Here is a 26297-nt window from a genome sequence, read left to right on the forward strand (position 1 = left end):
AGCTGCCCTAAACCCTGCTACCCTAAACCCTGCTGCCCTAAACCCTGCTGCCCTAAACCCTGCTGACTAAACCCTGCTGCCCTAAACCCTTCTACCCTGCTGCCCTAAATCCTGCTGCCCTAAACCCTGCTGCCCTAAACCCTGCTGCCCTAAACCCTGCTGCCCTAAACCCTGCTGCCCTAAACCCTGCTACCCTAAACCCTGCTGCCCAAAACCCTGCTACCCTAAACCCTGCTACCCTAAACCCTGCTGCCCTAAACCCTGCTGCCCTAAACCCTGCTACCCTAAACCCTGCTGCCCTAAACTCTGCTACCCTGCTGCCCTAAACTCTGCTACCCTGCTGCCCTAAACTCTGCTACCCTGCTGCCCTAAACCCTGCTGCCCTAAACCCTGCTGCCCTAAACCCTGCTACCCTAAACCCTGCTACACTAAACCCTGCTGCCCAAAACCCTGCTACCCTAAACCCTGCTACACTAAACCCTGCTGCCCAAAACCCTGCTACCCTAAACCCTGCTTCCCTAAACCCTGCTACCCTAAACCCAGCTGCCCTAAACCCTGCTACCCTAAACCCTGCTGCCCTAAACCCTGCTGCCCTAAACCCTGCTGACTAAACCCTGCTGCCCTAAACCCTTCTACCCTGCTGCCCTAAATCCTGCTGCCCTAAACCCTGCTGCCCTAAACCCTGCTACCCTAAAGCCTGCTGCCCTAAACCCTGCTACCCTAAACCCTGCTGCCCTAAACCCTGCTGCCCTAAACCCTGCTGCCCTAAACCCTGCTACCCTAAACCCTGCTGCCCAAAACCCTGCTACCCTAAACCCTGCTACCCTAAACCCTGCTGCCCTAAACCCTGCTGCCCTAAACCCTGCTACCCTAAACCCTGCTGCCCTAAACTCTGCTACCCTGCTGCCCTAAACTCTGCTACCCTGCTGCCCTAAACTCTGCTACCCTGCTGCCCTAAACCCTGTTACCCTAAACCCTGCTACCCTAAACCCTGCTACCCTAAACCCTGCTGCCCTAAACCCTGCTGCCCTAAACCCTGCTGCTTGCCACAGTGTGACTGTGTCCTGTCCTCTCCAACCTCCATTAGTATGTTTGTCAGGTACAGTAGGCTAGCTGCTAACTTTTTTCCTCTCCTCTCCTCTCTCCATTAGTATGTTTGTCAGGTACTCTACAGCAGGCTACCTGCTAGGTATACTCTCCTCTCCTCTCCCTCCAAATAAGATCCTGTCTGTGATATGGTGTGTGTGTGTGTGTGTGTGTGTGTGTGTGTGTGTGTGTGTGTGTGTGTGTGTGTGTGTGTGTGTGTGTGTGTGTGTGTGTGTGTGTGTGTGTGTGTGTGTGTGTGTGTGGTTCGTGCTATGGTGTGTGTGTGGTTCGTGCTATGGTGTGTGTGGTTCATGCTATGGTGTGTGTGTGTGGTTTATGCTATGGTGTGTGTGTGTGTGTGTGTGGTTCGTGCTATGGTGTGTGTGTGTGGTTTGTGCTATGGTGTGTGTGTGTGGTTCATGCTATTGTGTGTGTGTGTGTGTGTGTGTGTGTGTGTGTGTGTGTGTGTGTGTGTGTGTGTGTGTATGGTTCGTGCTATGGTGTGTGTGTGTGCTTCATGCTATTGTGTGTGTGTGTGTGGTTTGTGCTATGGTGTGTGTGTGGTTCGTGTTATGGTGTGTGTGTGTGTTCGTGTTATGGTGTGTGTGTGTGTGGTTTGTGCTATGGTGTGTGTGTGGTTGTGCTATGGTGTGTGTGTGTGGTTCGTGTTATGGTGTGTGTGTGTGGTTTTTGTTACGGCACCAGTGTTGGTAAACAAGGTCATTTGGGATAAAGGTGCACAGGCTGCCTTAGGTGGTTCACACCAGAGGAGGCTGGTGGGGGGGGAGCTATAGGAGGACGGGCTCATTGTAATGGCTGGAATGGAATTAATGGAACAGAGTCAAACATGTGGTTTCCATGTGTTTGTTGTGTTTAAATACCATTCCATATATTACATTCCAGGCATTACAATGAACCCATCCTCCTATAGCTCCTCCCACCAGCCTCCTCTGGTCCACACACTAACACACACAGCCTGGGATTAACTGTGAGAGCAGGAAAAGCACAACAGTCCAGTTTTAGACCAGAGATAGATGACCTATAAACTCAACAACAGGACAAATGTAGCGTGTTTGAATCTCTACATATCTGGTGAATATGGCCTCTACACAGTGGGATGAGGGTGGACTGCTACTCTCTCTATATACCTATCTTTCTCTCTCTCTCTCTGCTCTCTCTCAACCCCCGTTATCTCTCTCTCTCTCTCTCTGCTCTCTCTCACCCCCCATTATCTCTCTCTCTCTATCTCTCTCTCTCTTTTGTGAGGGTAATGTTTACTGTTCATTTTTGATTGTTTATTTGACTATGCCGAGAGACAGAGAGAGAGCGAGAGCCCTGATTATTTTTTACATCAAATCAAATGTATTCTGATGCATCAGCTGATATCTCAAAGTGCTGTACAGAAACCCAGCCTACAACTCCAAACAGCAAGCAGTGCAGGTGTAGAAGCACGGTGACTAGGAAAAACTCCCTAGAAAGACCAATACCTAAGAAGAAACCTAGAGAGGAACCAGGCTATGAGGGGTGGCCAGTCCTCTTCTGGCTGTGCCGGGTGGAGATTAAAACAGAACATGGCCAAGATGTTCGAATGTTCATAGATGACCAGCAGGGTCAAATAATAATCACAGTGGATGTCGAGGGTGCAGCAAGTCAGCACCTCAGGAGTAAATGTCAGTTGGCTTTTCATAGCCGATCATTAAGAGTATCTCCACCGCTCCTGCTGTCTCTAGAGAGTTGAAAACAGCAGGTCTGGGACAGGTAGCACGTCTGGTGAACAGGTCAGGTTTCCATAGCCGTAGGGCAGAACAGTTGAAACTGGAGCAGCAGCACAGCCAGGTGGACTGGGGACAGCAAGGAGTTATCAGGCCAGATAGTCCTGAGGCATGGTCCTAGGGCTCAGGTCCTCCGAGAGAGAGAAAGAAAGAGAGAAAGAGAAAAAGAAAGAAAGATAGAGAGAATTAGAGAGAGCATACTTAAATTCACACAGGACACCGGATGAGACAGGAGAAGTACTCCAGATATAACAAACTGACCCTAGCCCCCCGACACATAAACTCCTGCAGCATAAATACTGGAGGCTGAGACAGAAGTGGTCGGGAGACACTGTGGCCCCATCCGACGACAGGGCCAAGATACCTCCGGACAGGGCCAAACAGGCAGGATATAACCCCACCCACTTTGCCAAAGCACAGCCCCCACACCACTAGAGGGATATCTTCAACCACCAACTTACCATCCTGAGACAAGGCCGAGTATAGCCCACAAAGATCTCCGCCACGGCACAACCCAGACAGGAAGATCACGTCAATGACTCAACCCACTCATGTGAGGCACCACTCCCAGGGACGGCATGGAAGAGCACCAGTAAGCCAGTGACCCTGTAACAGGGTTTGAGGCAGAGAATCCCAGTGGAGAGAGGGGAACCGTCCAGGCAGAGACAGCAAGGCGGTTCGTTGCTCCAGTGCCTTTCCGTTCACCTTCCCACTCCTGGGCCAGACTACACTCAATCATAGGACCTACTGAAGAGATGAGTCTTCAGTAAAGACTTAAAGGTTGAGACCGAGTCTGCGTCTCTCACATGGGTAGGCAGACCGTTCCATAAAAATTGCGCTCTATCGGAGAAAGCCCTGCCTCCAGCTGTTTGTTTAGAAATTCTAGGGACAGTAAGGAGGCTTGCGTCTTGTGACTGTAGCGTACGTGTAGGTATGTACGGCAGGACCAAATCAGAAAGATAGGTAGGAGCAAGCCCATGTAATGCTTTGTAGGTTAGCAGTAAAACCTTGAAATCAGCCCTTGTCTTAACAGGAAGCCAGTGTAGAGAGGCTAGCACTGGAGTCATATGAACACATTTTTTGGTTCTAGTCAGGATTCTAGCAGCCGTGTTTAGCCCTAATTGAAGTTTATTTAGTGCTTTATCCGGGTAGCCGGAAAGTAGAGCATTGCAGTAGTCTAACCTAGAAGTAACAAAAGCATGGATTAATTTTTCTGCATCATTTGTAAGACAGATAGTTAGTGATTTTTGCAATGTTACATAGATGGAAAAAAGCTTGATATGTTCGTCAAAAGAGAGATCAGGGACCAGAGTAACGCCGAGGTCCTTCACAGTTTTATTTGAGACGACCATCAAGATGAATTGTCAGATTCAACAGAAGATCTCTTTGTTTCTTGGGACCTAGAACAAGCATCTCTGTTTTGTCCGAGTTTAAAAGTAGAACATTTGCAGCCATCCACTTCCTTATGTCTCAAACACAGGCTTCCAGCGAGGGTAATTTTGGGGCTTCACCATGTTTTATCGAAATGTACAGCTGTGTGTCATCTGCATAGCAGTAAAACTTAACATTATGTTTCAGAATGACACCACCAAGAGGTAAAGTATATAGTGAAAACAATAGTGGCCCTAAAATGGAACCTTGAGGAACACCAAAATCTACAGTTGATTTGAGGACAAACCATCCACAGAGACAAACTGATATCTTTCCGACAGATAAGATCTAAACCAGGCCAGAACTTGTCTGTGTAGACCAATTTGGGTTTCCAATCTCTCCAAAAGAATGTGGTGATCGATGGTATCAAAAGCAGCACTAAGGTCTAGGAGCACGAGGACAGATGCAGAGCCTCGGTCTGATGCCATTAAAAGGTAATTTACCACCTTCGCAAGTGCAGTCTCAGTGCTATGATGGGGTCTAAAACCAGACTGAAGCGTTTCGTATACATTGTTTGTTTTCAGGAAGGCAGTGAGTTGCTGTGCAACAGCTTTTTCTAAAAATGTTGAGAGGAATGGAAGATTCGATATAGGCCGATAGTTTTTAATATTTTCTGGGTCAAGGTTTGTTTGGCTTTTTCAAGAGAGGCATTATTACTGCCACTTTTAGTGAGTTTGGTACACATCCGGTGGATAGAGAGCCGTTTATTATGTTCAACATAGGAGGGCCAAGCACAGGAAGCAGCTCTTTCAGTAGTTTAGTTGGAATAGGGTCCAGTATGCAGCTTGAAGGTTTGAGGCCATGATTATTTTCATCATTGTGTCAAGAGATATAGTACTAAAACACTTGAGCGTCTCTCTTGATCCTAGGTCCTGGCAGAGTTGTTCAGACTCTGAGCTTTGGAGGAATATGCAGATTTAAAGAGGAGTCCGTAATTTGCTTTCTAATGATCATGATTAAACTTCCTTAAAGAAGTTCATGAATTTATTACTGCTGAAGTGAAAGCCATCCTCTCTTGGGGAATGCTGCTTTTTAGTTAGCTTTGCAACAGTATCAAAAATCAATTTTGAATTGTTCTTATTTTCCTCAATTAAGTTGGTCAAATAGGATGATCGAGCAGCAGTAAGGGCTCTTCGATACTGCACGGTACTGTCTTTCCAAGCTAGTCGGAAGAGTTCCAGTTTGGTGTGGCGCCATTTCTGTTCCAATTTTCTGGAAGCTTCCTTCAGAGCTCGGGTATTTTCTGTATACCAGGGAACTAGTTTCTTATGACAAATGTTTTTTGTTTTTAGGGGTGCGACTGCATCTAGGGTATTGCGCAAGGTTGAATTGAGATCCCCAGTTAGGTGGTTAACTGATTTTTGTAATTTGACATCCTTAGGGAGTCTGGAAGGGCATCTAGGTATCTTTGGGTTGTCTGAGAATTTATTGCACAACTTTTGATGATCCTTGGTTTGGGTTTGAGCAGATTATTTGTTGCGATTGCAAACGTAATAAAATGGTGGTCCGATAGTCCAGGAGTATGAGGAAAAACATTAAGATCCACAACATTTATTCCACGGGACAAAACTAGGTCCAGAGTATGACTGTGGCAGTGAGTAGGTCCGGAGATGTGTTGGACAAAACCCACTGAGTTGATGACAGCTCCGAAAGCCTTTTGGAGTGGGTCTGTGGACTTTTCCATGTGAATATTAAAGTCACCAAAAATGTGAATATTATCTGCCATGACTAAGGTCTGATAGGAATTCAGGGAACTCCGTGAGGAACGCTGTATACGGCCCAGGAGGCCTGTAAACAGTAGCTATAGAAAGCGATTGAGTAGGCTGCATAGATTCATGACTAGAAGCTCAAAAAATGAAAACTTTTTTTTTTTTTGTAAATTGAAATTTGCTATCATAAATGTTAGCAACACCTCCGCCTTTGTGGGATGCGCCGGGGATATTGTCACTAGTGTAACCAGGAGGTGAGGCCTCATAGTTACAGAGCTACATCATCAATACTCTGTTTCCCCTCCTTCTTGTTACCTAGTTACAGAGCTACATCATCAATACTCTGTTTCCCCTCCTTCTGGTTACCTAGTTACAGAGCTACATCATCAATACTCTGTTTTTCCCCTCCTTCTTGTTACCTAGTTACAGAGCTACATCATCAATACTCTGTTTCCCCTCCTTCTTGTTACCTAGTTACAGAGCTACATCATCAATACTCTGTTTCCCCTCCTTCTTGTTACCTAGTTACAGAGCTACATCATCAATACTCTGTTTCCCCTCCTTCTGGTTACCTAGTTACAGAGCTACATCATCAATACTCTGTTTCCCCTCCTTCTGGTTACCTAGTTACAGAGCTACAGCATCCTGACAGGTTTTGTTAAAAACAACTTTCGGCATATCTGTGGCTGGTCCAACATGCTGTCAGGCATCGCATGTTCTCTCTCTCACTCTCTCTCTCTCTCTCTCTCTCTCTCTCTCTCTCTCGCTCCCTCTCTCTCTCTCTCTCACACACACACACAGCGCTATAACTAGAGGATCCTGAGAAACACCAGTTGTTGGTTGGTTGGTCTCCCATTACACTCAGACAAAAGCTTGGACACTGATGAGTGATGATGTTTTGAGCCTGTTATTCTTACCCTGCCATCTTTAAATAGCATGTTATTCTTACCCTGCCATCTTTAAATAGCATGTTATTCTTACCCTGCCATCTTTAAATAGCATGTTATTCTTACCCTGCCATCTTTAAATAGCCTGTTATTCTTACCCTGACATCTTTAAATAGCCTGTTATTCTTACCCTGCCATCTATAAATAGCATGTTATTCTTACCCTGCCATCTATAAATAGCCTGTTATTCTTACCCTGCCATCTATAAATAGCATGTTATTCTTACCCTGCCATCTATAAATAGCATGTTATTCTTACCCTGCCATCTATAAATAGCATGTTATTCTTACCCTGCCATCTATAAATAGCATGTTATTCTTACCCTGCCATCTTTAAATAGCATGTTATTCTTACCCTGCCATCTATAAATAGCATGTTATTCTTACCCTGCCATCTATAAATAGCATGTTATTCTTACCCTGCCATCTATAAATAGCATGTTATTCTTACCCTGCCATCTATAAATAGCATGTTATTCTTACCCTGCCATCTATAAATAGCATGTTATTCTTACCCTGCCATCTTTAAATAGCATGTTATTCTTACCCTGCCATCTTTAAATAGCATGTTATTCTTTGCCATCTATAAATAGCATGTTATTCTTACCCTGCCATCTTTAAATAGCATGTTATTCTTACCCTGCCATCTATAAATAGCATGTTATTCTTACCCTGCCATCTATAAATAGCATGTTATTCTTACCCTGCCATCTTTAAATAGCATGTTATTCTTACCCTGCCATCTTTAAATAGCATGTTATTCTTACCCTGCCATCTTTAAATAGCATGTTATTCTTACCCTGCCATCTTTAAATAGCATGTTATTCTTACCCTGCCATCTTTAAATAGCATGTTATTCTTACCCTGCCATCTATAAATAGCATGTTATTCTTACCCTGCCATCTATAAATAGCATGTTATTCTTACCCTGCCATCTTTAAATAGCATGTTATTCTTACCCTGCCATCTATAAATAGCATGTTATTCTTACCCTGCCATCTTTAAATAGCATGTTATTCTTACCCTGCCATCTTTAAATAGCATGTTATTCTTACCCTGCCATCTATAAATAGCATGTTATTCTTACCCTGCCATCTTTAAATAGCATGTTATTCTTACCCTGCCATCTATAAATAGCATGTTATTCTTACCCTGCCATCTTTAAATAGCATGTTATTCTTACCCTGCCATCTATAAATAGCATGTTATTCTTACCCTGCCATCTATAAATAGCATGTTATTCTTACCCTGCCATCTATAAATAGCATGTTATTCTTACCCTGCCATCTTTAAATAGCATGTTATTCTTACCCTGCCATCTTTAAATAGCATGTTATTCTTACCCTGCCATCTATAAATAGCATGTTATTCTTACCCTGCCATCTATAAATAGCATGTTATTCTTACCCTGCCATCTTTAAATAGCATGTTATTCTTACCCTGCCATCTATAAATAGCATGTTATTCTTACCCTGCCATCTATAAATAGCATGTTATTCTTACCCTGCCATCTTTAAATAGCATGTTATTCTTACCCTGCCATCTATAAATAGCATGTTATTCTTACCCTGCCATCTATAAATAGCATGTTATTCTTACCCTGCCATCTTTAAATAGCATGTTATTCTTACCCTGCCATCTATAAATAGCATGTTATTCTTACCCTGCCATCTTTAAATAGCATGTTATTCTTACCCTGCCATCTATAAATAGCATGTTATTCTTACCCTGCCATCTTTAAATAGCATGTTATTCTTACCCTGCCATCTATAAATAGCATGTTATTCTTACCCTGCCATCTATAAATAGCATGTTATTCTTACCCTGCCATCTATAAATAGCATGTTATTCTTACCCTGCCATCTTTAAATAGCATGTTATTCTTACCCTGCCATCTTTAAATAGCATGTTATTCTTACCCTGCCATCTATAAATAGCATGTTATTCTTACCCTGCCATCTATAAATAGCATGTTATTCTTACCCTGCCATCTATAAATAGCATGTTATTCTTACCCTGCCATCTATAAATAGCATGTTATTCTTACCCTGCCATCTATAAATAGCATGTTATTCTTACCCTGCCATCTTTAAATAGCATGTTATTCTTACCCTGCCATCTTTAAATAGCATGTTATTCTTACCCTGCCATCTTTAAATAGCATGTTATTCTTACCCTGCCATCTATAAATAGCATGTTATTCTTACCCTGCCATCTATAAATAGCATGTTATTCTTACCCTGCCATCTTTAAATAGCATGTTATTCTTACCCTGCCATCTATAAATAGCATGTTATTCTTACCCTGCCATCTATAAATAGCATGTTATTCTTACCCTGCCATCTTTAAATAGCATGTTATTCTTACCCTGCCATCTTAAATAGCATGTTATTCTTACCCTGCCATCTATAAATAGCATGTTATTCTTACCCTGCCATCTTTAAATAGCATGTTATTCTTACCCTGCCATCTATAAATAGCATGTTATTCTTACCCTGCCATCTATAAATAGCATGTTATTCTTACCCTGCCATCTTTAAATAGCATGTTATTCTTACCCTGCCATCTATAAATAGCATGTTATTCTTACCCTGCCATCTTTAAATAGCATGTTATTCTTACCCTGCCATCTTTAAATAGCATGTTATTCTTACCCTGCCATCTTTAAATAGCATGTTATTCTTACCCTGCCATCTATAAATAGCATGTTATTCTTACCCTGCCATCTATAAATAGCATGTTATTCTTACCCTGCCATCTTTAAATAGCATGTTATTCTTACCCTGCCATCTATAAATAGCATGTTATTCTTACCCTGCCATCTTTAAATAGCATGTTATTCTTACCCTGCCATCTATAAATAGCATGTTATTCTTACCCTGCCATCTATAAATAGCATGTTATTCTTACCCTGCCATCTATAAATAGCATGTTATTCTTACCCTGCCATCTATAAATAGCATGTTATTCTTACCCTGCCATCTATAAATAGCATGTTATTCTTACCCTGCCATCTTTAAATAGCATGTTATTCTTACCCTGCCATCTATAAATAGCATGTTATTCTTACCCTGCCATCTTTAAATAGCATGTTATTCTTACCCTGCCATCTTTAAATAGCATGTTATTCTTACCCTGCCATCTTTAAATAGCATGTTATTCTTACCCTGCCATCTATAAATAGCATGTTATTCTTACCCTGCCATCTATAAATAGCATGTTATTCTTACCCTGCCATCTATAAATAGCATGTTATTCTTACCCTGCCATCTTTAAATAGCATGTTATTCTTACCCTGCCATCTATAAATAGCATGTTATTCTTACCCTGCCATCTTTAAATAGCATGTTATTCTTACCTGCCATCTATAAATAGCATGTTATTCTTACCCTGCCATCTATAAATAGCATGTTATTCTTACCCTGCCATCTTTAAATAGCATGTTATTCTTACCCTGCCATCTTTAAATAGCATGTTATTCTTACCCTGCCATCTTTAAATAGCATGTTATTCTTACCCTGCCATCTTTAAATAGCATGTTATTCTTACCCTGCCATCTATAAATAGCATGTTATTCTGCCATCTTTAAATAGCATGTTATTCTTACCCTGCCATCTATAAATAGCATGTTATTCTTACCCTGCCATCTTTAAATAGCATGTTATTCTTACCCTGCCATCTATAAATAGCATGTTATTCTTACCCTGCCATCTTTAAATAGCATGTTATTCTTACCCTGCCATCTTTAAATAGCATGTTATTCTTACCCTGCCATCTATAAATAGCATGTTATTCTTACCCTGCCATCTTTAAATAGCATGTTATTCTTACCCTGCCATCTATAAATAGCATGTTATTCTTACCCTGCCATCTATAAATAGCATGTTATTCTTACCCTGCCATCTTTAAATAGCATGTTATTCTTACCCTGCCATCTATAAATAGCATGTTATTCTTACCCTGCCATCTTTAAATAGCATGTTATTCTTACCCTGCCATCTATAAATAGCATGTTATTCTTACCCTGCCATCTTTAAATAGCATGTTATTCTTACCCTGCCATCCATAAATAGCATGTTATTCTTACCCTGCCATCTTTAAATAGCATGTTATTCTTACCCTGCCATCTATAAATAGCATGTTATTCTTACCCTGCCATCTTTAAATAGCATGTTATTCTTACCCTGCCATCTTTAAATAGCATCTTGGCCTAATGCTGACTGAGCATAGTGTGATGATTGAGTGGTGAAGTGTTGGATGACTGACTGACTGAATTACACCCTATCATGTATGTAGTGCACTACTTTTGACCAGAGCCCTGGGTGGGTGGGGTGCTTACCTGGCTGGATGAGTGGGTAGGTAGGTGGGTGGGTGGGTAGGAGGGTGGGTGGGTAGGCTGGCTGATTGGGTGGGTGGGGTGGTTGGCTGGCTGGCTGGCTGGGCCATTGGGTGGGTGGGTGGGTGGGTGGGTGGTTGGCTGGCTGGCTGGGTGGCTGACTGGCTGGGTGGCTGGATGGCTGAGTAGTTGAAGGGCTGGGTGGCTGAGTAGTTGAAGGGCTGGGTGGATGGGTGGCTGAGTGGGTGGCTGGGTGGGTGGGGTGGGTGGTTGGCTGCCTGGCTGGCTGGCTAGCTGGCTGGCTGGCTGGCTGGCTGACTGGGTGGCTGGCTGGCTGGCTGGGTGGGTGGGCCATTGGGTGGGTGGCTGGCTGGCTGGCTAGGTGGCTGGCTGGCTGGCTGGCTGGCTGGCTGGCTGGCTGGCTGGCTGGCTGGGTGGCTACAAGCCTGACTGGGTGGGTGGGTGGCTGGCTGGCTGACTGGGTGGCTAAAGGGCTGACTGTCTGGGTTTCTGAAGGGCTGAGCGGCTGGGTGTTTGGCTGGCTGGTTGGCTGAAGGGCTGGCTGGGTGGCTGAGTAGTTGAAGGGCTGGGTGGCTGGGTGGCTGAGTAGTTGAAGGGCTGGCTGGGTGGCTGAGTAGTTGAAGGGATGGGTGGCTGAGTAGTTGAAGGGCTGGGTGGCTGAGTAGTTGAAGGGCTGGGTGGCTGAGTAGTTGAAGGGCTGGGTGGCTGAGTAGTTGAAGGGCTGGGTGTCTGAGTAGTTGAAGGGCTGGGTGGCTGAGTGCTTGTTATACATGAGAGAGAGGGAGAGATGTGTCTTTGTCTCTAAAACATTTTTTCAAGGGACTGGAGTGCCTGGGTATTTTTTAAGTGAAAGGATTTCAAATTAACTTGTGTTGTTTATTTACTAAACACATCTTCATATATTAGTTTGTATTTCTGGTTGAAGGGAAAACAATCCATAGTGTACTGTATTTGTGATAATTTGTTGCAGACAAGGATATCTTGAAAATACTTCATATTTTGGTTACAAACCTGACCATAACATCACAAACAACTTAATGACAACCAGTATTCAACCTGACCATAACATCACATACAATTTAATGACAACCAGTATTCAACCTGACCATAACATCACAAACAACTTAATGACAACCAGTATTCAACCTGACCATAACATCACAAACAACTTAATGACAACCAGTATTCAACCTGACCATAACATCACAAACAACTTAATGACAACCAGTATTCAACCTGACCATAACATCACAAACAACTTAATGACAACCAGGGTTCAACCTAACCATAACATCACAAACAACTTAATGACAACCAGTATTCAACCTGACACACACACACACAGTACAGTAGAGTAGTGTAGAGTACAGTGGATTACAGTACAGTACAGTGGAGTAGTATAGAGTACAGTAGAGTACAGTAGAGTGGAGTACAGTAGAGTAGAGTACAGTACAGTAGAGTAGTGTAGAGTCCAGTAGAGTAGATTACAGTAGAGTAGAGTTCAGTAGAGTACAGTAGAGTACAGTGTAGGAGAGTATAGTAGATTACAGTAGAGTACAGTACAGTGGCGTACAGTACAGTAGAGTAGTGTAGAGTACAGTAGATTTTTTATTGTTTATTTTTTTACCTTTATTTTACTAGGCAAGTCAGTTAAGGACAAATTCTTATTTTCAATGACGGCCTAGGAACACTGGGTTAACTGCCTGTTCAGGGGCAGAACGACAGATTTGTACCTTGTCAGCTCTGGGATTTGAACTTGCAACCTTCCGGTTACTAGTCCAATGCTCTAACCACTAGGCTACCCTGCCACCCCAAGATTAGAGTGGAGTACAGTAGAGTACAGTAGAGTACAGTAGAATAGAGTAGAGTAGAGTAGAGTAGAGATTAGAGTAGAGTTCAGTAGAGTACAGTAGAGTACAGTACAGTAGAGTACAGTAGAGTAGAGTGGCGTACAGTACAGTAGAGTAGTGTAGAGTACAGTACAGTAGAGGACAGTAGATTAGAGTGGAGTACAGTAGAGTACAGAAGAGTACAGTAGATTAGAGTCCAGTAGAGTAGATTACAGTAGAGTAGAGTTCAGCAGAGTGCAGTAGAGTACAGTAGAATAGAGTAGAGTACAGTAGAATAGAGTAGAGTAGAGTCCAGTAGAGTACAATAGAGTACAGTAGAGTACAGTAGGGTAGGGTACAGTAGAGTAGAGTACAGTAGAGTACAGTCCAGTAGAGTCGTGGCCAAAAGTTTTGAGAATGACACAAATATTAATTTTCACAACGTCTGCTGCCTCAGTTTGTATGATGGCAATTTGCATACACTCCAGAATGTTATGAAGATTGATCAGATGAATTGCAAATAATTGCAAAGTCCCTCTTTGCCATGCAAATGACCTGAATCGCCCCCCAAAAATTCCACTGCATTTCAGCCCTGCCACAAAAGGAACAGCTGACATCATGTCAGTGATTCTCTCGTTAACACAGGTTTGAGTATTGACGAGGACCAGGCTGGAGATCACTCTGTCATGCTGATTGAGTTCGAATAACAGACTGGAAGCTTCAAAAGGAGGGTGGTGCTTGGAATCATTGTTCTTCCTCTGTCAATCATGGTTACCTGCAAGGAAACACGTGCCGTCATCATTGCTTTGCACAAAAAGGGCTTCACAGTCAAGGATATTGCTGCCAGTAAGATTGCACCTAAATCAACCATTTATTGGATCATCAAGAACTTCAAGGAGAGCGGTTCAATTGTTGTGAAGAAGGCTTCAGGGCGCCCAAGAAAGTCCAACAAGCGCCAGGACCGTCTCCTAAAGTTGATTCAGCTGCAGGATCGGGGCACCTCCAGTACAGAGCTTACTCAGGAATGGCAGCAGGCAGGTGTGAGTGCATCTGCATGCACAGTGAGGCGAAGACTTTTGGAGGATGGCCTGGTGTCAAGAAGGGCAGCACTTCTCTCCAGGAAAAACATCAGGGACAGTCTGATATTCTGCAAAAGGTACAGGGATTGGACTGCTGAGGACTGGGGTAAAGTCATTTTCTCTGGTGAATCCCCTTTCCGATTGTTTGGGGCATCCGTAAAAAAGCTTGTCTGGAGACGACAAGGTGAGCGCTACCATCAGTCCTGTGTCATGCCAACAGTAAAGCATCCTGAGACCATTCATGTGTGGGGTTGCTTCTCAGCCAAGGGAGTGGGCTCACTCTACTCTAATTTTGCCTAAGAACACAGCCATGAATAAAGAATGGTACCAACACATCCTCCGAGAGCAACTTCTCCCAACCATCCAGGAACAGTTTGGTGACGAACAATGCCTTTTCCAGAATGATGGAGCACCTTTGCCATAAGGCAAAAGTGATAACTAAGTGGCTCGGGGAACAAAACATTTATATTTTGAGTCCATGGCCAGGAAACTCCCCAGACCTTAATCCCATTGAGAACTTGTGATCAATCCTCAAGAGGCGGGTGGACAAACAAAACCCCACAAATTCGGACAAACTCCAAGCATTGATTATGCAAGAATGGGCTGCCATCAGTCACGATGTGTCCCAGAAGATAATTGACAGCATGCCAGGACGGATTGCAGAGGTCTTGAAAAACACTGCAAATATTGACTCTTTGCATCAACTTCATGTAATTGTCAATAAAAGCCTTTGACACTTATGAAATGCTTGTAATTATACTTCAGTATTCCATAGTAACATCTGACAAAAATATCTAAAGACACTGAAGCAGCAAACTTTGTGAAAATTCATATTTGTGTCATTCTCAAAACTTTTGGCCACGACTTTAGAGTACAGTAGAGTAGAGTCCAGTAGACTACAGTACAGCAGTGTAGAGTACAGTAGAGTACAGTCCAGTAGATTACAGTAGAGTAGAGTCCAGTAGAGCAGAGTCCAGAAGAGTCCAGTAGAGTAGAGTCCAGTAGAGTACAGTAGAGTAGAGTCCAGTAGAGTAGAGTACAGTAGAGTCCAGTAGAGTCGAGTAGAGTAGATTCCAGTAGAGTACAGTAGAGAAGAGTCCAGTAGAGTAGAGTAGAGTACAGTAGAGTACAGTAGAGTACAGTACAGTAGAGAGGAGTAGAGTCCAGTAAAGTCCAGTAGAGTCCAGTAGAGTACAGTAGAGTACAGTAGAGTAAAGTACAGTACAGTAGAGAGGAGTAGAGTACAGTAGAGTACAGTAGAGTACAGTAGAGTAGAGTCCAGTAGAGTAGAGTCCAGTAGAGTCCAGTAGAGTCCAGTAGAGTAGAGTCCAGTAGAGTACAGTAGAGTAGAGTCCAGTAGAATAGAGTCCAGTAGAGTCCAGTAGAGTCCAGTAGAGTAGAGTCCAGTAGAGTACAGTAGAGTAGAGTAGAGTCCAGTAGAGTCCAGTAGACTAGAGTCCAGTAGAGTAGAGTTCAGTAGAGTAGAGTCCAGTAGAGTAGAGTACAGTAGAGTCCAGTAGAGTAGAGTCCAGTAGAGTAGAGTCCAGTAGAGTAGAGTCCAGTAAAGTCCAGTAGAGTACAGTAGAGAGGAGTAGAGTACAGTAGAGTACAGTAGAGTAGAGTCCAGTAGAGTAGAGTCTAGTAGAGTCCAGTAGAGTAGAGTCCAGTAGAGTCCAGTAGAGTAGAGTCCAGTAGAGTACAGTAGAGTAGAGTCCAGTAGAGTAGAGTCCAGTAGAGTAGAGTCCAGTAGAGTACAGTAGAGTAGAGTATAGTCCAGTAGAGTCCAGTAGAGTAGAGTCCAGTAGAGTCCAGTAGAGTAGAGTCCAGTAGAGTAGAGTTCAGTAGAGTAGAGTACAGTAGAGTAGAGTACAGTAAAGTCCAGTAGAGTAGAGTCCAGTAGAGTAGAGTCCAGTAGAGGACAGTAGAGTAAAGTACAGTACAGTAGAGAGGAGTAGAGTACAGTAGAGTCCAGTAGAGTAGAGTACAATACAGTACAGTACAGTAGAGTCCAGTAGAGTACAGTAGAGTAAAGTACAGTACAGTAGAGAGGAGTAGAGTACAGTAGAGTCCAGTAGAGTCCAGTAGAGTAGAGTCCAGGAGAGTACAGTAGAGAAGAGTCCAGTAGAGTAGAGTCCAGTAGAGTACAGTAGAGTAGAGTCCAGTAGAGTACTGTAGAGTCCAGGAGAGTACAGTAGAGAAGAGTCCAGTAGAGTAGAGTACAGTAGAGTACAGTAGAGTCCAGTAGAGTAGAGTCCAGTAGAGTACAGTAGAGCCCAGTAGAGTCCAGTAGAGCCCAGTAGAGTCCGGTAGAGTAGAGTCCAGTAGAGTACAGTAGAGTACAGTACAGTACAGTACAGCAGAGTAGAGTCCAGTAGAGTCCAGTAGAGTCCAGTAGAGTCCAGTAGAGTACAGTAGAGTAGAGTCCAGTAGAGTAGAGTCCAGTAGAGTACAGTAGAGTAGAGTCCAGTAGAGTAGAGTCCAGTAGAGTCCAGTAGAGTCCAGTAGAGTCCAGTAGAGTAGAGTCCAGTAGAGTACATTAGAGTAGAGTCCAGTAGAGTAGAGTACAGTAGAGTACAGTACACTGATGGAACAGGTTACTGAAGACTGGCATGTAATGCAGGCCTTATTAATAACAGATTATATGTTATAGTCTGAACACAGTCTTAGAGTCCTAGCTCAGTGTTTCCCAAAATTGTGGGTCGGGGTACCGACTGATGGCTTACAATTAATTTCTTATGTTGTTGATGAAGACTGGATAATGGCTAGAAACATTGTTGGTGTGTTTTATTTATTTGATGGATTATACTGTTGGTGGTCAAGGTCACAGAACAAGAGAGTTTGGGTTTAGCTTGGCTTCTGTTTAGCTGAGTTTGGGTTCTGCTTAATACCCCTTGGAAAGAATATGGGTGTTAACCCCGGTGTCCTGGCTAAATTCCCATTCTGGCCCTCATACCATCATGGTCACCTAATCATCCCCAGCTTCCAATTGGCTCATTCATCCCCCCTCCTGTAACTATTCCCCAGGTCGTTGCTGTAAATGAGAATGTGTTCTCAGTCAACTGAACAGAAATACAAAACAATTAAAAAGCTGATATGGTGTCATCCCTGAGGTCTAACGTTATATTCCTATGTGTGTGTGTGTGTGTGTGTGTGTGTGTGTGTGTGTGTGTGTGTGTGTAGGATCACAACCACAGCAGCCTGTATGATGGATCTGAGGCGGTATCCTCTGGATGAACAGAACTGTACACTGGAGATCGAGAGCTGTGAGTACCACCGTCGCCCCTGGCAACAGAACACACACTCTCCTCCCGTGAAAACGTCACATATCTATATAGCACATTCCTATAATAGATATAGATTTTTTTTTTGAGCATTAGCCAACTCTTCTGTCAGTCGTTATCAAATATGCACGGTGGGCCAGGAACTAAACATGGGACATACTCAAATGTACAGTATCATGTGTACATAATTCAGCATTGGTTGTGCTGTGAAAAGAGAGAGAGAGAGAGAGAGAGAGAGAGAGAGAGAGAGGGAGAGAGAGATGGAGAGAGAGATGGAGAGAGAGATGAGAGATAGATAGAGAAGAGAGGGGGAGAGAGAGAGAGAAGGGAGAGGGAGAGAAGGAGAGAGGAGAGGGGGAGAGAGAGCGGGAGAGATGAGAGAAAGAGAGTGATGAGGGCGATAGAAAGATGAGAGAAGATGAGAGATGAGACAGAGAAGATGTGAGAGATAATAGAAAAGGGAGAGGGAGAGAAGGAGAGAGGGGGGAGAGCGAGAGAGATGAGAGAGAGAGAAAGCAATTGATGGGGGAGATAGAGAGAGTGAATAAAGAGGGGAGAGAGAGACAGGGAGAGAAGAGAGATAAGAGTCAGAGAAGGTGAGAGAGAGAGAGGAGATGAGACAGAGGAGGGAGAGAGGAGATGAGACAGAGGAGGGAGAGAGAAGAGGAGACAGAAGAGGAGACAGAAGAGGGAGAGAGAAGATGAGACAGAGGAGGGAGAGAGAAGATGAGACAGAAGAGGAGACAGAAGATAAGAGAGAGGTGAGACAGAAGAGGGAGAGAGAAGATGAGACAGAGGAGGGAGAGAGAAGATGAGACAGAAAATGAGAGAGATGAGACAGAGGAGGAAGAGAGGAGATGAGACAGAGGAGGGAGAGAGAAGAGGAGACAGAAGAGGAGACAGAAGAGGGAGAGAGAAGATGAGACAGAGGAGGGAGAGAGAAGATGAGACAGAGGAGGGAGTGAGAGGAGATGAGACAGAAGAGGAGACAGAAGATAAGAGAGAGGTGAGACAGAAGAGACAGAGGAGGGAGAGAGAAGATGAGAGAGGAGATGAGACAGAAGATAAGACAGAAGATAAGAGAGAGGTGAGACAGAGGAGGGGGAGAGAAGATGAGACAGAGGAGGGAGAGAGAAGATGGGAGAGAGAAGAGGAGACAGAAGATAAGACAGAAGATAAGAGAGAGGTGAGACAGAGGAGGGGGAGAGAAGAGGAGAGAAGAGAGTTGAGACAGAGAAGATGAGAGATGAGACAGAGATGATAAGATGAGAGAGAAGATGAGAGAGAAAGAGAAATAAAGAAAGGGAGCGAGAGAGAGAGAGAGACAGAGAGAGAGAGAGAGAAGTATGAGGTCCTCTCCCCGTGCTTTATCAGTTTCCATGGAGACGTGGATTATGGGGCTGGGATGTGGAGCTGGGTTCGTCTTCCTGTGTTTGATCACACACACACATTCTCACACATGCACATGCACATGCACACACACACACACACACACACACACACACACACACACACACACACACACACACACACACACACGCACACACACACGCACACACGCATATACACACACACACACAACACACACACACAGGGCTTGAGTCTAGTTTTGATCAGAATGCAGTAGCAGCCCAGTATATGCTGTTCTAGTTCTGGTTTTAACGTGTGAATCACTCCGTGCCAGGGAACGCTATTTTATTCACACTAATGAGCCACAGAGAACTCACTTCTCTTGATAAATTTGATGCATTTTTTAACAGACATGACTCTCAGAACTACAGATCCCAGACATAACTCTCAGAACTACAGATCCCAGACATAACGCTGAGAACTACAGATCCCAGACATAACTCTTAGAACTACAGATCCCAGACATAACTCTCAGAACTACAGATCCCAGACATAACTCTCAAATCTACAGATCCCAGACATAACTCTCAAAACTACAGATCCCAGACATCTCTCTCTCTCTCTCTCTCTCTCTCTCTCTCTCTCTCTCTCTCTCTCTCTCTCTCCTTCCCCTCCCACCCTCTCTCTCTCTCTCTTCCTCCCTCTCTATCTCCCGGGACTCACATAACAGAACAACCACCTCCCTGGATGGATGAGCCCAGTGATGTAATAGGTTGACAGACTTCTGTCCCAGAAGGACCAGTGTTGAAGACAGAGAACAATGGGTCAGAACTAATAGATCTGATTCAAACTGAGTAACAAGTCAGAGCCTTCCCTCCCTCCCGCCTCGGGCTCTATCTGCCCTTTCCTGACCAGCTACACACACACACACAAACACACAAACACACACACACACACACACACACACACACACACACACACACACACATGGCCGACAAGCCGTCCTCCCCTCCCCAGCCTCATAGTCTCTTGGCTGGCCTCATAGTCTCTTAGTGGTGCATGCACACACACACACACACACACACACACACACACACACACACACACACACACACACACACACACACACACACACACACACACACACACACACACACACACACTAGTCAGCTGTTAGTCCTCACGCAACCGTCCGACTACAGTATTTGCTTTAAAGTGTAAATCTGAGGGCTTCACCCTGTAGACTACAGTCAGAGATAACTGTACCATAACCCACTAATGTAGAACATGTCCTGTAGACTACAGTCAGAGATAACTGTACCCTAACCCACTAATATAGAACATGTCCTGTAGACTACAGTCAGAGATAACTGCACCCTAACCCACTAATATAGAACATGTCCTGTAGACTACAGTCAGAGATAACTGCACCCTAACCCACTAATATAGAACATGTCCTGTAGACTACAGTCAGAGATGACTGCACCCTAACCCACTAATATAGAACATGTCCTGTAGACTACAGTCAGAGATGACTGCACCCTAACCCACTAATATAGAACATGTCCTGTAGACTACAGTCAGAGATAACTGCACCCTAACCCACTAATATAGAACATGTCCTGTAGACTACAGTCAGAGATAACTGTATCCTAACCCACTAATATAGAACATGTCCTGTAGACTACAGTCAGAGATGACTGTACCCTAACCCACTAATATAGAACATGTCCTGTAGACTACAGATGGGTGAATGATTCTTTGACAGGAGGTGCAGCATGTTGTTTTGCCTGATTTATATATGTTTATGCTTGTAATTTCTGAAATGTTGATAAGCTATTTGTTTGTCAACTTGCCTATAGTTAGATAGATGCAGCTTCTCTTCTGTCATTATATGTTGCCCTAGAAGACTAGGGTGGGTAATTATAAACTGGGTGGTTCGAACCCTGAATGCTGATTGGCTGACAGCCGTGGTATATCAGTCCGCATACCACGGGTATGACAAAACATGTATTTTAACTGCTCTAATTCCGTTGGTAACCAGTTTATAATCGCAATAAGGCACCTTGGGGGTTTGTGATATATGGCCAATATACCACGGTGTATCCTGGCACTTCGCGTTGCTATGTGCCTAAGAACAGCCCTTAGCCGTGGTATATTGGCCATATACCGCACCTCCTCGGGCCTTATTGCTTAAATAAACCCTGGCTCAACAGAATAATGTAATAGATAGAATGAATGCTTCAATCTACTTGACATGGGTAAAGTTTTCTCTGTCATCTCAGCTTCTTTTGTAGCTCCAAGACATTTAGGGACCAGGGAGAAAATGCAATAACAAAAAAATAAAATCAACATCAGTTTGACCAGTCGTAAGGAAATAGAAAGCTGTAATAACAACCCAACATGTTGCTGATGAGATTTCAGTTTGGCTTGGATGCATATTTTATGTGGTTGAAGTACTAGCAGCTTTTATGATGCTGATAAAGATAGTATCTTTACAGACGGTCCCTAACTACACATTGACATTCTCTTAAGATGCTGAAAGAAATAGATCATATTTCACCACTCCTGTTCCCCAGTCAAATAGTTAATTCAGAAGCAGTTCATATTAAGGCAAGGTGAGAGGTTATAGACCTACAGTCAGTGTCCAGATTTCCGTTTCAATTTAACCTTTCTGAACAGCAGGCTACAGTTCCTCTGACTTGCCCTAGCCCTGTTTGAAATCCCCACCTTGCTACTGTTGAATTTAAATAGCTACTGTTGAATTTAAATAGCTACTGTTGAATTTAAGTAGCTACTGTTGAATTTAAATAGCTACTGTTGAATTTAAATAGCTACTGTTGAATTTAAGTAGCTACTGTTGAATTTAAATAGCTACTGTTGAATTTAAATAGCTACTGTTGAATTTAAATAGCTCCTCACGATCATCACACATAACGTAGCCGACACTGCTATCATCCTCTCCACTGTTCTGACTCTCCACTGTTCTGACTCTCCACTGTTCTGACTCTCCACTGCTATCATCCTCTCCACTGTTCTGACTCTCCACTGTTCTGACTCTCCACTGTTCTGACTCTCCACTGCTATCATCCTCTCCACTGTTCTGACTCTCCACTGTTCTGACTCTCCACTGTTCTGACTCTCCACTGTTCTGACTCTCCACTGCTATCATCCTCTCCACTGTTCTGACTCTCCACTTTTCTGACTCTCCACTGCTATCATCCTCTCCACTGTTCTGACTCTCTACTGTTCTGACTCTCCACTGTTCTGACTCTCCACTGTTCTGACTCTCCACTGCTATCATCCTCTCCACTGTTCTGACTCTCCACTGTTCTGACTCTCCACTGTTCTGACTCTCAACTGTTCTGACTCTCCACTGCTATCATCCTCTCCACTGTTCTGACTCTCCACTGTTCTGACTCTCCACTGTTCTGACTCTCCACTGTTCTGACTCTCCACTGCTATCATCCTCTCCACTGTTCTGACTCTCCACTGTTCTGACTCTCCACTGCTATCATCCTCTCCACTGTTCTGACTCTCCACTGTTCTGGCTCTCCACTGTTCTGACTCTCCACTGTTCTGACTCTCCACTGCTATCATCCTCTCCACTGTTCTGACTCTCCACTGTTCTGACTCTCCACTGCTATCATCCTCTCCACTGTTCTGACTCTCCACTGTTCTGGCTCTCCACTGTTCTGACTCTCCACTGTTCTGACTTTCCACTGCTATCATCCTCTCCACTGTTCTGACTCTCCACTGTTCTGGCTCTCCACTGTTCTGACTCTCCACTGTTCTGACTCTCCACTGTTCTGGCTCTCCACTGTTCTGACTCTCCACTGTTCTGACTCTCCACTGTTCTGACTCTCCACTGTTCTGACTCTCCACTGTTCTGACTCTCCCTTCCCTTTCTTTTCAACTCTCCTTTTCACAGCTTTTAATTTTTTTAAAATATTTATCTTATTGACTTCAACTCCATCATTGTCTTTTTTTTTGCCTCTGTGGATTGAAGTTAAATTAACTTTATCTGCCCGATTCCAAAAGCATTCGGTGATTGAAATGCAGGCTATTTTGGCGTACAGCATACAGTTCAGCACTAAGTCTTAGGCTTTAGGCACCAATGCCGGATAACCTGAAATAAAAACCTCAGTGTAGCCTATAGATTTAAATTGCATAAGAATGAAACATTTCTAGATGTTTTTTCAGGTATTGTTTTCACTTTGTTCGACCTGCCACCTGCCCTTCATCCATACAATATTTCATAACCTTAAACTACCCGTTATGAGTTAACCGGGGCATCACTAACACACATAAATGCAAATCATGCACACACACATCTACAAACGTACACACACACACACACACGGCCGACAAGCCGTCCTCCCCTCCCCAGCCTCATAGTCTCTTGGCTGGCCCTGTCCACACTCTGTTGATCGGAAGTCAATCAATCAATCAAATGTATTTATAAAGCCCTTCTTACATCAGCTGATGTCACATAGTGCTCTACAGAAAACCAGCCTAAAACCCCAAACAGCAAGCAATGCAGGTGTAGAAGCACGTCTAAGGAAACTAACACTAGAGTTATAAATGTGAGGAAACTAACACTGATGTTATAAATGTAAGGAAACTAACACTAAACTAACACTAAAGTTATAAATGTAAGGAAACTAACACTAAACTAACACTAAAGTTATGAATATAAGGAAACTAACACTAAAGTTATGAATATAAGGAAACTAACACTAAAGTTATGAATATAAGGAAACTAACACTAAAGTTATAAATGTAAGGAAACTAACACTAAAGTTATAAATGTAAGGAAACTAACACTAAAGTTATAAATGTAAGGAAACTAACACTAAAGTTATAAATGTAAGGAAACTAACACTAAAGTTATAAATGTAAGGAAACTAACACTAAAGTTATAAATGTAAGGAAACTAACACTAAAGTTAGAAATATAAGGAAACTAACACTAAAGTTATAAATGTAAGGAAACTAACACTAAAGTTAGAAATATAAGGAAACTAACACTAAAGTTATAAATGTAAGGAAACTAACACTAAAGTTATAAATGTAAGGAAACTAACACTAAAGTTATAAATGTGAGGAAACTAACACTAAACTAACACTAAAGTTAGAAATGTAAGGAAACTAACACTAAAGTTATAAATGTAAGGAAACTAACACTAAAGTTATAAATGTAAGGAAACTAACACTAAAGTTATAAATGTAAGGAAACTAACACTAAAGTCATAAATATAAGGAAACTAACACTAAAGTTATAAATGTAAGGAAACTAAACACTAAAGTTAGAAATGTAAGGAAATTAACACTAGAGAGACAGTTATAAATGTAAGGAAATTAACACTAAAGTTATAAATGTAAGGAAACTAACACTAAAGTTATAAATGTAAGGAAACTAACACTAAAGTTATAAATATAAGGAAATTAACACTAAAGTTATAAATGTAAGGAAATTAACACTAGAGAGACAGTTATAAATGTAAGGAAACTAACACTAAAGTTATAAATATAAGGAAATTAACACTAAAGTTATAAATATAAGGAAATTAACACTAAAGTTATAAATGTAAGGAAATTAACACTAGAGAGACAGTTATAAATGTAAGGAAACTAACACTAAAGTTATAAATGTAAGGAAACTAACACTAAAGTTATAAATATAAGGAAACTAACACTAAAGTTATAAATGTAAGGAAACTAAACACTAAAGTTATAAATATAAGGAAACTAACACTAAAGTTATAAATATAAGGAAACTAACACTAAAGTTATAAATGTAAGGAAACTAAACACTAAAGTTAGAAATGTAAGGAAACTAACACTAAAGTTATAAATGGAAGGAAACTAACACTAAAGTTATAAATGTAAGGAAACTAACACTAAAGTTATAAATGGAAGGAAACTAACACTAAAGTTATAAATGTAAGGAAACTAACACTAAAGTTATAAATGGAAGGAAACTAACACTAAAGTTATAAATGGAAGGAAACTAACACTAAAGTTATAAATGTAAGGAAACTAACACTAAAGTTATAAATGTAAGGAAACTAACACTAAACTAACACTAAAGTTATAAATGGAAGGAAACTAACACTAAACTAACACTAAGAGTTATAAATGGAAGGAAACTAACACTAAACTAACACTAAAAGTTATAAATGGAAGGAAACTAACACTAAAGTTATAAATGGAAGGAAACTAACACTAAACTAACACTAAGAGTTATAAATGGAAGGAAACTAACACTAAACTAACACTAAAAGTTATAAATGGAAGGAAACTAACACTAAAGTTATAAATGGAAGGAAACTAACACTAAACTAACACTAAGAGTTATAAATGGAAGGAAACTAACACTAAACTAACACTAAGAGTTATAAATGGAAGGAAACTAACACTAAACTAACACTAAAAGTTATAAATGGAAGGAAACTAACACTAAAGTTATAAATGGAAGGAAACTAACACTAAAGTTATAAATGGAAGGAAACTAACACTAAAGTTATAAATGGAAGGAAACTAACACTAAAGTTATAAATGTAAGGAAACTAACACTAAAGTTATAAATGGAAGGAAACTAACACTAAAGTTATAAATGTAAGGAAACTAACACTAAAGTTATAAATGGAAGGAAACTAACACTAAACTAACACTAAGAGTTATAAATGGAAGGAAACTAACACTAAACTAACACTAAGAGTTATAAATGGAAGGAAACTAACACTAAACTAACACTAAAAGTTATAAATGGAAGGAAACTAACACTAAAGTTATAAATGGAAGGAAACTAACACTAAAGTTATAAATGGAAGGAAACTAACACTAAAGTTATAAATGTAAGGAAACTAACACTAAAGTTATAAATATAAGGAAACTAACACTAAAGTTATAAATGTAAGGAAACTAACACTAAAGTTATAAATGGAAGGAAACTAACACTAAAGTTATAAATGTAAGGAAACTAACACTAAAGTTATAAATGTAAGGAAACTAACACTAAAGTTATAAATGGAAGGAAACTAACACTAAAGTTATAAATGGAAGGAAACTAACACTAAAGTTATAAATGTAAGGAAACTAACACTAAAGTTATAAATGGAAGGAAACTAACACTAAAGTTATAAATGGAAGGAAACTAACACTAAAGTTATAAATGGAAGGAAACTAACACTAAAGTTATAAATATAAGGAAACTAACACTAAAGACAGTTATAAATGTAAGGAAACTAACACTAAAGTTATAAATATAAGGAAACTAACACTAAAGTTATAAATGTAAGGAAACTAACACTAAAGTTAGAAATATAAGGAAACTAACACTAAAGTTAGAAATATAAGGAAACTAACACTAAAGTTATAAATGTAAGGAAACTAACACTAAAGTTATAAATATAAGGAAACTAACACTAAAGTTATAAATGTAAGGAAACTAAC

The 26297-nt window shown here is 41.7% G+C and overlaps 1 protein-coding gene across 1 annotated transcript in view; it reads left to right on the forward strand.

Annotated features, from left to right (window-relative positions):
* LOC115127152 (gamma-aminobutyric acid receptor subunit beta-2-like) overlaps positions 1-26297 on the forward strand; it is a 144417-nt gene that overhangs the window by 83553 nt on the left and 34567 nt on the right. Inside the window, exon 5 of the mRNA XM_065018364.1 lies at positions 17390-17472. Within this exon, the coding sequence (XP_064874436.1) occupies positions 17390-17472 (83 nt within the window). The remainder of the gene's footprint in view (positions 1-17389; positions 17473-26297) is intronic.

Source organism: Oncorhynchus nerka, linkage group LG5 (assembly GCF_034236695.1).
Source record: "Oncorhynchus nerka isolate Pitt River linkage group LG5, Oner_Uvic_2.0, whole genome shotgun sequence".
Taxonomy (NCBI): domain Eukaryota; kingdom Metazoa; phylum Chordata; class Actinopteri; order Salmoniformes; family Salmonidae; genus Oncorhynchus; species Oncorhynchus nerka.